This window comes from Cetorhinus maximus, chromosome 13 (genome assembly GCF_964194155.1).
Source record: "Cetorhinus maximus chromosome 13, sCetMax3.hap1.1, whole genome shotgun sequence".
Taxonomy (NCBI): Eukaryota; Metazoa; Chordata; class Chondrichthyes; order Lamniformes; family Cetorhinidae; genus Cetorhinus; species Cetorhinus maximus.
In genome coordinates this window covers 67,167,863-67,185,659 of record NC_135891.1, presented here as the reverse complement: position 1 = coordinate 67,185,659, position 17,797 = coordinate 67,167,863, and the positions used below count along the sequence as shown (strand labels likewise).

At 42.3% G+C, this 17,797-nt stretch overlaps 1 protein-coding gene across 1 annotated transcript in view; it reads right to left on the bottom strand.

The window, feature by feature from the left end:
- rtf2 (replication termination factor 2) overlaps nucleotides 1-17,797 on the bottom strand; it is a 177,066-nt gene that overhangs the window by 142,936 nt on the left and 16,333 nt on the right. The window contains exons 2-3 of the mRNA XM_078555501.1: nucleotides 13,527-13,621; nucleotides 6,289-6,382 (exon numbers count right to left, since the gene is read on the bottom strand). Of these exons, the coding sequence (XP_078411627.1) occupies nucleotides 6,289-6,382; nucleotides 13,527-13,621 (189 nt within the window). The remainder of the gene's footprint in view (nucleotides 1-6,288; nucleotides 6,383-13,526; nucleotides 13,622-17,797) is intronic.

Genomic DNA, 17,797 nt, shown 5'->3' with positions numbered 1-17,797 from the left:
AATCACCAAATATTTGCATTGGCAAAGGAAAATACTGCGGATGCTGGAAATCAAACAAAAACAAAAAATGCTGGAAAAACTCAGCAGGTCTGACAGCATCTGTGGAGAGAAAGATAGAGTTAATGTTTCGAGTCCATATGACTTCTTCAGAGCTAAAGGGAAGTAGAAATGTGGTGAAATATATACTGATTAAGCAGGGTGGGACAGATAAGCTGGATAGAAGGCCAGCGATAAGTGGAGGAAAGGAGAGATTGCAAAAGATGTCATAAACAAGTGGATGCAAAGGGGAAATTCCAAAAGATGTCATAAACAAGTGGAGGCAAAGGAGAGATTGCAAAAGATGTCATAAACAAGTGGAGGCAAAGGGGAAATTGCAAAAGATGTCATAAACAAGTGGAGGCAAAGGAGAGATTGCAAAAGATGTCATAAACAAGTGGATGCAAAGGGGAAATTCCAAAAGATGTCATAAACAAATGGAGGCAAAGGAGAGATTGCAAAAGATGTCATAAACAAGTGGAGGCAAAGGAGAGATTGCAAAAGATGTCATAAACAAGTGGAGGCAAAGGAGAGATTGCAAAAGATGTCAAAAATAAGTAGAGGCAAAGGAGAGATTGCAAAAGATGTCATAAACAAAAGGTCAAAGGGGTGTTAATGGTGGTGGTACTGGTTAAAGGAGGTGCTAATGGTGACATTAAGAGAAGAAAGCAGAATGTGCTAATGGCCAGACCAGGGTAAGCACTCTGGAAAGAACAACATGAGCAAGTGACAGATAGCCCTGATGGGGTGGGGGGAGGGGACAAAAGATCAAAACTAGACTAAAAGCTGTGGATAAAACAATGAATAAAAATGGAAATAAATCTTAAAAATAATAATAAAAATAAGTGGGAAAAAAATTTAAAAATAAAAACGAACATTGAAAAAATGGGGTCAAAAAGGGGGTGAGGGTGGAGGAGAGAGTTCATGGTCTGAAGTTGTAAAACTCAATGTTAAGTCTGGAAGGCTATAAAGTGCCTAATCAGAAGATGAGGTGCTGTTCCTCCAGTTTGCGTTGAGCTTCACTGGAACATTGCAGCAGGCCAAGAACGGACATGTGGGGATGAGAGCAGGGTGGTGTGTTGAAATGGCAAGCAACAGGAAGGCCTGGATCATGCTTGCGGACAGACCGAAGGCGTTCCGCAAAGCAGTCACCCAGTCTGGTTTTGGTCTGTCCAATGTAGAGGAGGCAGCATTGGGAACAGTGAATGCAGTATACCAAATTGAGGGAAGTGCAAGTGAAGCGCTGCTTTACTTGAAAGGAGTGTTTGGGCCCTTGGACAGTGAGGAAGGGGGAAGTGAAGGGGCAGGCGTTGCACCTTCTGCAATTGCATGGGAAGGTGCCGTGGGAGGGGGATGAGATGTTGAGGGTGATGGAGGAGTGGACCAGGGTGTCCCAGAGGGAACTGTCCCTACGGAATGCCAACAGGGGGGGTGAAGGGAAGATGTGTTTGATGGTGGCATCATGCTGGAGTTGGCGGAAATGGTGAAGGATGATCCTTTGAATGCGGAGACTGGTGGGGTGAAAAGTGAGGACAAGCAGGTGTAGAATATGAATTTGAATTGGCAAACCTGACTCGACTTTAAATTTGAGATAGATGGCAAAAGTCATAATAGCACAAATATCCAATTAAAAGTAGTTACATTTCCAAACAATTAATAAAACTGATCAGGTAACAATTCTGTGCATCTACATTACCAAAAACCAGTTGCATACTTCAAGATTACTGATGAAATGGCCACAAGTGTGGCTGAAAGGCAGTCTGATTGCACTGCCACAATGTCACTGTACAGGTGTTTTATGTCCCCTATTGGCTAAGATTAGGTACTACATCAGCAAGACAGGAGCATAGAAACTGAAATAAGTTCATCCATTACAAAAATTCTAGCAACCTCAGTTTGTACACCTGTCCTCATTAACAAAGTAAAATCCAAAAATATTCTTTCAGTATTCCCTCAGAGGTGCTTTGAAAACTCTTGGGATGTGGCTATCACTGACAAGGTCATCGTTTATTGCCCAATTCTTGGGAAAGCAGTGGCAGGCCTTCTTGAATCGCTGCAGTCCATGTAGTGAAGGTACCCCCACAGTGCTGTTAGGTAGGAAATTACAGGATTCTCACCCAGCAGCAAGGAGAAATGGTGATATATGCTTATGTCAGGTTGGCATGTGACCAGGTGGAGAACTTGGAGGTGATGATGATCCCATGCCCATTTACGGTGAACATTCTGAAAAATATCTTACAAACAAATTTTCTAACTACACATGGTCAGGTGGCTGCTGAGTCACTCTGCTAGGTGCTCTAGAGTGGCTGCTCTAAATTTGGATTCAGGTGGGAGCAGGTCTGGCATTGCCTGATTCTAGGAAAGCCTGCCATAAGGTGAGTTCACCTTATGAACCAAAATAAGACCGCTCTAATTGATTACTTTTCAAATTAAAGTCACAGGTATTCTCCTTCGATTTTCCTCCCTTTTAAGACCAGAAATGACAGAAGTACAAATGCATTGAATATTTTATAAATATTTGAACCAAACAGTACATTTTGAATCAGCAGCAAATCAGGGCTCGCAGAAGTAGCAGTGGCTCAGAAGATTTGTTTAAAAGGTCAGACCACAGCCAGCACACACTTAGAACTGAAAAGTTTTCTGATAATAACAGTCTGGAAGCAGTTCAATAAAAACCTTTGGATGAAGTGCTACATATTTGGCTAGTTAATAGCATACAGCCCTGTGGGATTAACAGGGTGTTCTTGGGTTGGATAAGGAACTTGTTGCATTCTCAGACAGAAGGTGGTTGTTAATAGCAATTCTATTTGCTACTGCTGGAATTCCACACAGATCAATGTTAGAGCCACTCTGCACCACTTTTATTAATGACCTGGCAGAAGTGCCACAAGTTCGCAGATAATACTAAGAATTGTGCTGATGTCAGGAACTTAAGTGAGAAATTAGGTCAGGGTAAGTCTAGATACAATGGGAGCAAAGATCATTGTTTGGCATATATCATTTAATATGCCTAAATGTAGTGCTATACATGCAGATAGAGTCAACATCAATCAAGTGTACACCAAGCAGGGTTACAAGCTAAAGGTCACTGAACAAGAGGAAGACTTCAATGTTATAAACCATGAACCTCTGAAGGTTCATGACATGAGAATATTGTGAAAGCCAACAAAGTATTAGGATGATAAAAGCAAAATACAGTGAATGCTGAAAATCTGAAATAAAAACTGAAAATGCTGAAAATATTCAGCTGGTCTAGCAACATCTGTGGAGGGGGAAACAGAATTAACGTTTTGAGTCCAATATGATTCTTCTTTGGAACTGACTTAGACCTTTACTTGCCTAGTGGCACATGAGGCAGACAAAGCACATGCTTAATTTTCTTTCCATAGCTAGCTTTTTCTGGAATAGGTCACCAGCCTGTTGCCAGAGGCTATAGCTTAAGGAGAACCACACCACATAAAGCATGGCTGGCGAGGAGACTCACCCACTCTTACCTGCCCATGAATCAGAAGGATTTACAGGTTGATAATCAACCCACTTGGTCACATTATAAGCACACCTTCCACGGCCATCAAGTCCTTGAGTGGGACACGTTTGGAACTGAAGAGAGGTAGAAGTGTGATGGGTTTCACACTGTTGAGAAAGGCAGGAGGGTCAGGTAGATCAAAAGGGAAGGTCAGGGATTGGTTAGAGAGTGGGAGAGACTAAATGACAAGGATGTCATAGAACAAAAGATAAAGGGACTGGTAATGCTTGTAGTGAAGAAACAAAGCATTGGTCCAGAAGAAGTATTAATGGCAGAATAAAGGACAGCTCTGTCTGAAAGCAAAAACATGAAAACAAGATGCAGACTGGTTCTTGGCAAAAAAAGAAAACAAAATAGAGGACTGAATTCATGATCTGAAGTTGTTGAACTCAATGTTGAGTCCAGAAGGCTACAAAATGCTTAATTGGAAGATGAGGTGCTGGCTGTTCTCCAGCTTGCATTGGGCTTCATTGGAACATTGCAGCAATCCGAGGACAGAGCATGGGAGCAAGATGGTGAATTAAAATGGCAAGTGACAGGAAGGTTGGGGTCATGCTTGCAGACTGAGCAAAGGTGTTCCACAAAGTGGTCCCCCAGTCTACATTTGGTCTCCCCAGTGTAGAGGAGAAGCATTGTGAGCAGCGAAATACAATCTTACATGACAGTAACTCAAACCTGATTTCCTCTAGCACCTTTCACCACTCCACACCTAGAAGGTCATCATCCTCAATTTTGTTACCAATGAAATTCAATACAAACTGTGTGCCTTAATTACAAAAGTATCTGAAGGAGTCTCAGGGCAGAAGAACTTCCCACATCCAATGAAGGTAGTGGGTAGAAATAGGAATGATGGAGGAGGAGAAGGAGGAGATGAGAAAAAAAAGAGAAAAATAGGGAGACTTAGTTGGGAAAAAAAATCAGGTAGAAGGAAGAAAAAGAGAAAAGGAAGTGCCAAGGGAAAGGGCGGGGGGAAAGCAGAAAAAAGGAAATGGAGGAAGCCAACAACAGAAAATGGTTGTACAGTGGCAATGTTACTGCATTTGTAATTCAGAGGTCCAGACTAATGCTCCAAACACAGGAGTTCAAATCCCACTATGGCAGCTGGGGGAATTTAAATTCAATTAATTTAATGAATCTGGAATGAAAAGCTAGACTCAGTAATGATGATCATAAAATTCTAAACTCATAAAAACCCACCTGGTTCACTAATATCCTTTTGGGAAGAGAATCTGCCGTACTTATCTGGTCTGCCCTACATGTGACTCAAAGCCCACAGCAACATAGTTGACTCTTAACTTCTCCTTGAAATGGCCTAGTAGGCCACTCAGTTGAATCAAAGCTGCTACGTAAAACTCAGAAGAATAAAACTGGACAGGCCATTCAGCATCAATCTCGGCACACAATACGACAAAGAAACACCCTGACTCTACAAAATCCTCCTCACTAACATGTGGGGGTTTGGTGCTAAAATTGGGAGAGTTGTCCCACACCTGACAGAGTCATACGCTGGGAATCGCAGCTTTTCATCACCATCCCTGGGTAGGTCCTGTCCCACCAACAGGAAGAGCCACCGGATATGGCGGCACAAAGGTTTACATTCAGGAGGAAATGGCCCAGGGAGTTGTCAACATTGACGGCAGACCCAGTCTCATAGCATTAAGTCAAATATGAGCAAGGACACCTCCTGATGCTCATCACCTACTGTCCCCTTAGCTGATGAATCAGTGCTCCTCCATGTTGAACACCACTTGGAGGAAGCACCGAGGGAAGTAAGGAACTAAACAGAATTTGGGTGGGGGACTTCAATGTCCATCACCAAGAGTGGGTCAGTAGCCCCATCACTGACGGATTGGACCAAGTCCTGAGGGACATATCTGCCAGACTGGACCTGCGGCTGTTGGTGGAAGAACCAAGAGGAGGGGAAAACCTTGTCCTCACCAATGTACCTGTTGATGGCAATTTATGTAGAAGTAACCACTGCACAGTCTGTGTGGACCACCTCCAAGCTAAATTGGATAGAGTCAGACAGATCTAGAAGCTCAAAACTGGACACCCATGAGGTGCAGTGGACCTGCCATATAAATACTGTGGCTACAACAGGAGGTCAAAGGCTGGAAATTCTGCAGCAACAAACTCATCTCCTGACTCCCCCAAAGCCTTTCTACCAAATACATGGCACAAGTCAGGAGTGCGAGGGAATACTGTCCACCTGCCTGGATGAACGTAGCTCCAACAACACTCAAGCAGCTTGGCACCATACCATTCCTTAAACATTCACTCCCTTCGCCAGTGATGCAGAATGGCAGCAAGTACACCAGCTACAAAATGCATTGTAGCAACTTACCAAAGCTCCTTTGACAGCATCTTCCAAACTCCTGACCTCTACCACCTTGAAGAATTAGGGCAGCAGACACATCAGAACACCACCACCTGCAAGTACCCCTTCAAGTCACACACCGTTCTGACTTGGAACTGAATTGCTGTTCCTTCACTGTCACTGAGTCAAAATCCTGGAACTCCCTCCCTAACAGCACCGTGGATATATCTAACCCACCTGGTCTGCAGCTTTTCAAGGAGGTGGCTCACCACAATCTTCTCAAGGACAATAAATGCTGGCCTTCCCAGTGACACCCACATCCCATGAAGAATTAAACAAAATGCAGGTATAGAATGGGTAGCCAGTTTTATAGCCATAAATGTGTTAATTTGTCAGGTAACAGACTCACCTTAAGGCTTTTAATGTGCTTTGCAGTCTCTATAATACATTTCTCCGGAGATGTGTCCAATAAATATTCAATGACAGCATCTTTGTTGTACAATCTAAAATGAAAACAATGATTCGTCAGACAGAATATCAACATTCAAATGCTAAGCATCAGATAAAGAACTGCAGTAAAAATAGGGGAAAAATGAGTTAAACTGTGGAAAAAAACTGCAAATTGATAGGAGACCGCAGAAACTGAAGAATTATAGAATAATTGAAGGTATACATAACAGCATTTTACTGATGCATTCCTATTCGGTAGCACAATTGAGTCACCCAGCTCCAAAGAACCATGCTCCTCAATCTGGCGTGACCATAAGACTGAGCTGCTAATAGAGACCAGGGCCTCTCAGTTAATTCTTTCACAGATTTACAGAATCCCAGAAAAAGCAAAACAGGACTCAAAAACACCCAAAAATAAAAATATATTTCTGAAAAGGTCTGTCATTTCTAAAATTTCTCTAATGGATCCTCACCCAATCTGATTCAAAGGGAAATTTACAGGTGCAGTCACAATGGGTAGGTTCTGAACCTATGCCAAGGAAAACATACAGATTAGAGTTACTCCTCAACTGATGACAGATATGGTTTGAGGTCTGCAGAGACTACAGCTCAAAACTGGATACCCATGAGGCAATGTGGCTATCAGCAGCAGCAGAATTATATTCAACCACAATCTGTAGCCTCATTTGCCTGGCATATCCTTCACTCTTCACTGCTCAATGAGGAGTGTAAGAGCATGCTAGGAGCAGCACTAGTCTTACCTAAAAATGAGGTGCCAATCTGGTGAAGCTACATGCATGTTAGACATCAGATGTAACATGCTACAGACATTGCTAAGTATACCTATAACCAATGGATCAGGCTCTGGAGTCCTGTCAGTCAGTTGTGAATGGTGGTGTACAATTAAACAACTAACTGGAAGAGGGAGCACAAACATCCCCATCCTCAATGATGGGCAAGTCCAGCACATCAGTGCAAAAGATGAGGCTGAAACATTTGCAACCACCTTCAGCCAGAAGTGCTGAAAGGATGATCCATCCTGATTTCCTCCCAAGGTCCCCAGCATCACAGATAACAGTCATCAGCCAATTCAATTCACTTGACCTGACATCAAGAAACAACCCATCAGACTGAATATGGCAAAGGTTATGGGCCCTGACAATATTGTGAGTACAGTGTTAAAAACTTGTACTCCAGAACTCCTATAACCAAGCTGTTTCAGTACAGTTACAACACAGACAAATATCTGAAAATGTGGAAAATTGTCCAATCACATCCAGTCCATAAAAAGACAAATCTAGTTTGGCCAATTACCGCCCCATCAGTCTATTTTCAATCATCAGAGTGATAGAAGGGTTTGTCAACAGTGCTATCAAGTGGCACTTACTCAAAAATAAGCTGCGCACCAATGCTCAGATTGGGTTTTTCCAAGGCCACTCAGCATTAGACCTCATTACAAACTTGGTGTACAGTCGACAGCATGGACAGAAGAATTGAATTCCAGAGGTGAAGTGAGAGTGACTGACCTTAGCATCAAAACGGTATTTGACCAAGTGGGGCATTAAGGAGTCCTAGCAAAACTGAAATCAATGGCACAAAGAAAAATGGTTGTGGTTGTTGGACGTCAATATCTAGACAACATTCAGACTTGAGCTGACAAGTGGCAATAGCATACACACCACACAAGTGCCAAGCAATCACCATCTCCAACAAGGGACATTCTAACCATCTCTCCTTGACATTCAATGGCATCACCATCGCTGAATTCCCCTCTATCAATATCCTTGGGGTTACCAATGACCAGGCACCTAACTGGACCCACCATATAAATACTGTGGCTACAAGGGAGTTCTGCAGAGAGTAATTCATCTCCTGACTCTCCAAAGCCTGTCCACCATCTACAAGGCACAAGTTAGGAGTGTGATGGAATGCTCTCCACTTGCCTGGATAAGTGCATCTCCAGCAAGACGCACAAAGCTCAACACCAAAGTTAAACAGCGCCCCATCTATCATCTTAAATAATTACTCTCTCCATCACCATTGCACAGTGGCAGTAGTGTACAAGTTCACAGTGCACAAGTAAATCTACAAAATCAGGGTTCAAAATACACTGGAAACGGCGGGCAAACTCACACTTAAAAGGCCCCAAAAAGACCACGAGAAATCAATGGTGGGGCGTCAAATGAGAGAAAATGTGGGAGACACAGGATCTGTGAAAGGTGCTCCTCAATCACAGATTTTGTCTCTCCTATGCTCACTGCCCCAGCTCCTCCAATCACAGGTTCTCTCTCTTTCACTATTGCTGCTCCTCAGGAGACAGAATCTATGATAGGAGGAGCAGCCGGAACAGAAGGAACCCGTGGTTGGGGGAGCTGAAGCAGTTATTCTGGCTGGTCTCACTGCCGTCATCATGCTGAAACTGAATTTGGTTGTGGGAGTGCAGGATCTGAACAAGCAGCAAGCGGCCTCACTCAGTGGCGCTCACCCAAGGTCAGCCTGGTTGGGTGTGGGACCTGGTTCAGGGGTGGACAGGCTAGAGTCGGGGATGCAGGTGGGGGAGGGAAGCAGCAGCTACAGGAGGGGCACTCACAGGTCGCGATGATTGAGAAACAGTGGGGCCTCCACCAGAATAGAATTCTACTGTCTCACTCTCAAATTCTTTAAAGACACCGACAGCTCCGCCTGCAGAGGCACTCTCAAGAGGACTACTGACTGTGACCCTCTGTGCCAGGTGGAGCAGGAGTGAAGCCGCATTTAGAAATAGAGGTTTTGAAAGGTTTTCTGTGCCAAACAAAGGGCAATAGTGAGTAATTCAAGTGATAGAAAATCTCACGGAAGTTGTGGCTGCCTGGTGATTCAATGGTGGTGCTGTTGGCTGCACTGCTGCCGGTGAATTTTCTCCTAACGTTTATTTTGCTTTTCTTTCTTTTTTGGTATTTTACTTGAATTAATTGTCAAACTTACCTTAATTCAACCTCTGACTGTGATGGGAGTTGATTTTAATAAATCACAGATAATAATACTTTGCAGCAAGGTGTGAAGAATTGGATAAATATCCAAAGGAAAGAAGTTTTGCAGCGCCATGGGGGAAGAGTAGACGGGAGTGGGGGACTAATTTGATAGCTCTCTCCCAAAGAGCCAGCACAGGCCCGATGGGCTGAACTGCCTCCTTCTGTGCCATGACATTCTATGATTTCAGATAGCCAGCATGCCTCTGACTGTTTTTACATTTCTGTATAGACTTTCAATGTCCATTATAAAAAGTATGGCATTGGAGGGTACAGTTAGTGAGTTAAACACCTCTAAAAATGGCATTCATCTTAAATGTCACTGGGGTGTTTCTGTGCTGAAGAGTTCCAATCTATGTTTCATTAAAGCATGGATGATCATGTAAGGAGGTGCATTAGCTTGGAAAAACAAATCACTGAAATGAAATATATGTGAATTACACCATTCATTATCTGATGGGTTAGCTTGGAGCTACAGAATTAATTTGTGTGTATTCCCCTTGTTGCACAGTTGGGCCTTTGGAAGTCAGTATCCTGACGTGTTTGTCAGTACTGACTTTAAGCAAAATTATTGAGGGGAAAGAAACTAGAAATTAGCGAAACAAAATCTAAGGATGCTGAAGAGTACTAAAATCTTGCAATTAATTTTTAAAAGATGCTGTAGAGGTGAGTTTCATTCCCAATAAATTACCTTTTGCCAAGTAGAATTTTAATTTTGTAAACTGAGTATGGGAGAAGTGAACAAAAATATTTTAGTTGTTTGGTGGAACAGAACTTGAGTATTGCTGAAAAAAAGTGACATGTCAAGCTTTTGGTCCTGCACTCATCAGGACACTTCACAAGTATGCCAACATAAGGGGAAAACAACAATTTATACTGTATGTGAAGAGAGTGCTGATTAGTTGGCAAGTGGACTCGGATTGGTAGAGGCTTTGCCATGGAGAATGCACCAGTGATGGTGACTGACTGTTAACTGCCAAGCATTGTTTGAAATTTAAACCAGGAAGCTTGATGCTTATTGGTCAAGGTATTGCCCTGAGGAATGAGTCAGCAAATGGCTTTCACTTATTTTGTGTCGTTGAAACAAGAGCAATGTATGTACACGTTCTTTCTGCCTTCAAGGGACAGGGCGTGTGTATTAATATATGTAGCTTCCAGTACACTTAAATGCGCCACACTGCAAGCCCGACTGACAATCTTAAATTGGTTGTCAGCGTAATTCTTAGCACCCTGAGGATTATTTAGCAAGCATTGTCCAGTTGCAGAAGCACATCTAATGTCAGACACCGTGTTTTGAGTTTTGCAAGCATGGGCTGGTTGGGTAGGGTTTGTACCTTGACCATTGCGAATAGGGACATGCTGTTTGATACGATCCGCCAGTCTTTGAGACACATGGCCTACATACCTAGCATCACACTAGCACTGAAATTCATATACCACGTTATTCATTTGTGTGATAGACAGGACGTCATTTTGGCTTGTCGGCAGCTTCCTGTTAGTGGCAAATACCAATCATGTTGCTACTGCTTAGTAGCAGCGTGAGACAGCTAGCTTCACCTGTTGCATTGTATATCACGCAAACTCATGAATGGGCCTAAGGCTGTCACTTTCGGCCCAGTCTACCTCAGATTACCCTGGAAGGGCAAGGTATCTCAAAAATTTGAGCAACACATGAAGCTAGCCGCTACTACGCAATAGTAACACAAGTGGTATTCGCCACTAGCAGGAAGCTGCCGTCAAGTCAACAAGACGTTCTGCCTTTCACACAAATGAGTAATACAGTATATGAATTTCAGTGTAATGCTAGGTATGGACGTCCCAAAGACTGGCGGATCGTATCAAACAGCATGTCCCAGTTGCTGTTCGCAACGGTCAAGGTACAGGTGGTACCCAGATAGCCCATGCTTGCAAAACTCAAAACAGTGTCCGACATTAGATGTGACATTAAATGTTGGACAACATTTGCTAAATAATCCTCAGTGTGCTAAGAACTGAGCTAACAACCAATTTAAGATTGTCAGTCAGGGTCACAATGTGGCACATTTACATGTACTGGAAGCTACATATATTAATACACAGGGCCCTCTTCTTTGCAGACAGAAAGAACATGTACACAAATTGTGCCTGTTTCAGCTAAACAAAATAAGTGACAGCCATTCGCAAGTTCATTCCTCAGGGGAATGCCTTAACCAATAAGTATAAAGCTGCCTGGCTTAAATTTCAAACAATGCTTGACAGTTAACTGTCAGTCACCATCACTGGTGCATTTTCCGTGGCAATGCATCTACCCATCAGAGTCCACTTGCCAACCAATCAACAGTCTCTTCTCATACAATATAAATTGTTGCTTTCCCCTTATATTAGTATTCTTTTGAAGTGTCCTGATGAGTACAAGATGAAAAGCTTCAGCAATACTCAAAAATATTTTATTTATAGATTTCAAGTTAAAAGATTTAATAATATATAGTCTTTGGTATTTATGCTACGTTATCTATCTGAAGGAGGAAACGTTAAAAATATTCAATATCAATACAGTAAATAATGTTACTACGTGACTGCTTTGCCTAATAAAGGGGTTCATGAGGATGAAAAAGGGGCATTCGAAAACCAAAAAGTAGCTCTCAAGAAAACCTCAAGAAGAGCCAAGGCTCCTTCAACAGCACCTTCCAAACTCCTGAGGAAAGGCTGAGCAGGTTGAGCCTATACCCATTGGAGTTGCCAAGAATGAGAGCTAATCTTATTGAAACATATAAGATCCTGAGGGAACTTGACAGGATGGAGGCTGAGAGGATGTTTCCCCTTTTGGAGGAGTATAGAACTAAGGGACACAGTTTAAAAATTAGGGGTCTCCCATTTAAGACTGAGATGAGGAGAAATTTTTTTCTTTCAGAGGGTTGTTAGTCTGTGGAACTCTCTTTCTCAGAGCTGTGGTGCTGGTTCATTGAATGCATTCAAGGCTGAGTTAAACAGATTTTTGATCATCTGGAAAGTGCAGTTGAGGCCACAATCAGATCTGTCATGATCTTATTGAATGGAGGAACAGGCTCAGGGGGCCGAATTTCCTATACCCGCTCCTAATTCTTGCATTCTTGTGACCTCTACCACCTAGAAGGAAAAGGGCAGCCAATGCATGGGAAACACCACCACCTGCAGGTTTCCTCCAAGTCACACACCATCCTGACTTGGAACAACATCACCATTCCTTCACTGTAATGAGTCAAAATCCTTGAACTTGTTGCCCACCAGCACTGTGGGTGTATCTACATCACATCAACCACTGTGATTCAAGTGAATCACCACTAGCTTCTCAAGAGTAATTAGGGATGAGTAATAAATGCTGGTCTTGTCAGCTATGCCCACATCCCATGAACAAATAAAGTTGTATTTTAACTCACCCAAAAGTTACCTCTAAATTTAATACTTTTCCCAGGACTCCACGAACAGTCTGCCAGCCAACCCTCATTACCACTGCCTGCCCACCCACCTAATCCCAACTAAACTCTCCAACAAACCCCTCAAGCACATCTCCATCCTTCGTACCACATTAGCTTCCAGGTCAAAAGGACGAAGTTTTACATTTTACATTTAGGGAATTACTTCAGACCACCACAGAGAAGCGTGTCTAACCTTGGCTGACTTTCTACATGCTAGGTGAAAGCTCCTGAACCTTTGGCTAACTTGGGTGAAGTTGGGGCTGGAAACAGATTATGGTGGGCCTCGGAATTTCAAAGAGATGGTAACCTTTCAGCTGCTGGAAAATCTCAGAACATTTCCTCAAAAATAATTCTGTTGCTGCTCCTGGGCCATACTTCAAGAGTGACTGCAGAAACTCATCTTCAAGAAAATTTCTTTGATTTTCACTCCTTGAAAGATCCATTTAATCCTGGTGTTTTTATATTTTAAAATCCCTCAGGAAGAGAAGGGGCTGGATCAGTGTTTCTCATTTGTGATAATATAAATTGATCAATGCAATGTGAACAGTATGCCAATTCTTGCCACCATTGCTAAAGAAATTCTATCCAAAATATCTGACCAAAAATTACATAGCGAGAAAATATTCACAGGGATGCATCATAGGCAGGTGTCAGTAAGTGTACAAAAATCTGCTGCCCACAAAAAGCATTTTGGATTATAAGATAATTCTGCTAAATACACCCAATTGATTATATTCTCCTAATTTAGCTCCTACCTTCCAAGCTCACAAGCGACAATGGGTTTCCTCAGTGGTCTCTGACTGATAGCACAGTAATTCCAGCGGGCAGCCAATGCGGCATTTTTATCAACCTGAAAAAGAAACACAAATCTATAAATATACAGAATGGCAAAGTTGTTTCACAATAGGAGAATGAAATCTATTACACAGGTCAACATGGATTCTTTGCAATAAAGGTATGAGAGAAGAGGCTTTGAATTGACTGAATTGAAAATGTCCTAAAATTAAAGGAATTGAAAACTCTAATGCAGGAAAATCATGTCAATTACGCATAACATCCCTCTCCATCTGCCTTCCCTGTTCCACTCCCAACCAATGTTCCCTCTAAGCTGTGCAGCAACCCAAAAGTTCTCTACAAGCCATGCACAAGTCGGCCTTTTAAGTGATCGAATGTTTGCATCTGCACAAAAGCCTTTTAAGGGACCATGCACTTAAACTAATCGTCCATGCACGCTAACGAAAAAAATTAGAGGGTACATCGTTTGCAGCCCAATTTCCTTCTGTATCTTCCTCTAGAAAAATCTCTCCCCCAAATTACTTACAAGTCACTTAGATCAAAATACTACAGAAAAGTCAAATACGCACAGAACCGAATGGACTACCCGGTATCAACCTAGGCACCAGGAACAGCAAATGCACAGCCCAGCCCAATCGATTCTACAGGCCCTTCTCACTAACATCTGGGGGCTTGTGCTAAAATTTGGAGAGCTGTTCCACAGGTTAGTCATGAAACAGCCCAACATAATCATATTTACAGAATAATCCCAGACAATATCCCAGTCACCACCATCACCATCCCTGGTGGGACAGAACATACTCATTAGGGGTGGCGGTACAGTGACATACATAGGATTACATGGAATGTACAGCACAGGAACAGGCTGTTCAGCCCGAACATTCCATGCCATTATTTATGCCCCACTGACAGAGTAAAGGGACGAACAGAAAGGGGACTATGCTGCAGTGAGGCATAGGCAGTGTGTGTCATTGGGAATTTGGTTCAGATGGGAATTTGGTGCAGAGGAGAAAAGAGGTGCCGTTTTCTACTTTTTTTTCCCGCCTCCAACAATTGGTGAGTTTTCTTCCTTGCCTCCAAGCTATAGGTGATTGCAACTTTCTATTCCTTTATCTGTATAAATTATTAACTAATTGACTAATTAAATAAATAAGGTTGTGCTGAAATGGTGTGCCATAACTGCAGCTTGTGGGATTCTGTGGAATGTTGCAGGCACTGCAAGGCATTAGGGAGGGGGAAAAGAGTTATCTGAACACCTTGCTCCAGGAGGCAATCACAGCCCATAGGTTAGGCAGAACCTTAGAGTTGGTCAATGGTCAGGGACAGGAGGGTGTGACTGCAAATCAGGCAGGTATAGGGAATCAGGAGCAGTGATGGAGGAGCCTCAGCCCTTGACTTTGTCCAACAAGTATGAGGTGCTTGCTACCTGTGTGGATGAGGAGAAGGACTGCAACGTGGATGAGTGGATTGGCCGTGGCACCATGGTGAAGGGTGCCATTCAAGTGCAGGAAGTGAAGAAGAATGTTGTAGTGATAGGAGACAGTATAGTCAGGAGGATAGATACTGTTTCTGTAGCTACAACTGGGAGCTCTGAAGGTTGCATTGCCTGCCTGACGCCAGGATTAAGGACAGCTTCTCGTGGCTGGACAGGAACTTGTCATGGACCATGTGGGAACCAACGACATAGGAAGAATCAGGAATTATGTTCTGCTAAGAGAATTTAAGAAGTTAGGGACCAAATTAAAACACAGAACATCAAAGGTAATCATCTCTGGATTGTTACCTGAGCCATGTGCCAATTGGCATAGGGTCAAGCAGATTAGAGAATTATTAAACATAAAGCCCAAAGAATGGAGTGGGAAGAAGGGGTTTCGAATCACGGGGCACTGGTATCAAACACTCAGGGAAGAGTGAGCTATTCCATGTGGATGGGCTCGACTTGAACCGGGCTGAGACCAGTGTCCTGGCCAATCGTATAACTAGGGCTGTGGACAGGGCTTTAAACTTTCGAGGGAGGTGCGGGGGGTGGGTCAGGGGAGAGTTTGGGTGAAAAGAGATTTCTAAATCCAAAGAGAAAGGTCAAGGCATCAGAACAGTATAGCAATATGGGTAAAGGCAAGCAAAATGGGGCAGGAAAGGAAAGTTTAACAAAAATTGTACATCGGCGAATAAGGACATTGTGGGGAATAAAAGTAAAAAATTGAAATTAAAGGCTCTTTATCTGAATGCACAAAGAATCTGCAATAAGATAGATGAATTAGTGGCACAAATAGAAGTAAATGACTGAAATTTACGGAAACATGGTTACAAGGTGATCAAGGTTGGGAAATAAATATTCCAGGATACACAATATTTCAGAAAGACAGAATGGCAAAGGTGGAGTAGCCCTGATAGTAACAGATGAAATAAGGACATTAGTGAGAAAGGATCTGGCCTCAGAAGATCATGAAGTAGAATCAGCATGGGTGGAAATTAGAAATAGCAAGAGTCAGAAAACATTGGTGAGAGTACTTAATAGGTCCCCTAACAGTGGTTATACCATTGGGCAGATCATTAAACAAGACATCACTGGAGCTTGTAACAAAGAAAATGTGTTATTTTGGGGGAGTGAACAGTGGGAACCATTTTAAAAACAATTCAAAATCTTTAACAAAAATAATTCCATTGAGAAACAAAAACTCAGTGATAAAGGCCCATCCATGGCTCACTCAGGGAGTTAGATTAAAAGAAGAGGCTTACAATGTTGCAAAAAAATAATAGAAAGTCTGAGGATTGTGAGTGTTTAGAAACCAGCAGAGGGCTATCAAAAATATGATAATAAGGGAAAAAATAGAATGAGAGAGTAAACTAGCCAGAAATATAAAAAAGATTGTAAGAGCTTTTATAAGTATATAAAGAGGAAGAGAGTAGCTGAAGTAAACTTTGGCCCATTAGAAGCACAGACAGGAGAAATTATCATGGGGAATGGGGAATTAGCAGAGGCAGTGAACCCTTTTTATACTTATAAAAGTTCTTACAATCTGTTTTTATATTTCTGGCTAGTTTACTCTCTCATTCTATTTTATGCATCTGCCTTCACAACAGAAGATAAAAGTTCCATACCAGAAATAGACAGTAACCTAGCAGCTAAAAAGAATTAGGAAATTAATATCAGCAGAGAAAAGTATTCGAGAAACTTAAGGGAATAAAATCCAACAAATCCCCAGGGGCTGATGATTACACCCTGGGGTTCTAAAAGAGGTAGCTGCAGAGCCAGTGGATGTGCTTCGCTATGATTCTGGAATGGTCCCATTAGATTGGAAGTTGGCAAATGTTACACCACATTTTAAGAAAGGAGAGAGAAAAGAGTGAATTACCGGCCAGTTAGCCTAACATCAGTTGTTGGAAAAATGCTAGAATCTATTATTAAGGAAGTCTTAATGCACTTAAAAAAACATAGTATGATTAGAATAAGTCAACATGGTTTTTTACTAAAAGGAAATCTTGTTTGACAAATTTATTAGAGTTTTTTGAGGACGTAACCATTAGGGTAGAAATAGGGGAACCAGTACATGTAATATACCTGGATTTCCAAAAGGCATTCAATAAGGTGCCAAACATAAGGTCAATAGGCAACATAAGGGCTCATGGAATTGAGGATAATATTTTAGCATGATTAGAGGATTGGTTAACGGATAGAAAGCAAAGAGTGGGCATAAACAGGGCTTTTTCAAATTGGCAGGCAGTGACTAGTGGAGTGCCGCAAGGATTAGTGCTGGGGCCTTTTGTATAAATTTACAATCCATGCTAATGACTTAGATGAAGAGACAGAGAGCAATGTATCAAAGTTTGTTGATGATACCAAGCAAGGTGGGAAGGTAAGCTGTGAGGACGACACAGAGAGGCTGCAAAGAGATATAGACAGGTTGAGTGTGTGAACAACAAGATGGCAGATGGAGTATAACGTAGGAAAGTGTGAAGTCATTCATTTTGGTCGTAAGAATAGAAAAGCAGAGTACTTTTAAAAGTTGTGAAACTTGTAAGTGTTGATGTTCAATGAAGCTTGGGTGGCATTGTACAAGGAACGCAGAAAGTTAGCATGCAAGTGCAGCAAGCAATTAGGAAGGCAAATAGCATGTTGGCCTTTATTGCAAGGGGATTGGAGTGCAAGAATAAAAGAGTCTTGCTCCAATTGTACAGGGTTTTGGTGAGACCACATCTGGAATATTGTGTGCAGTTTTGGTTCTCTCAT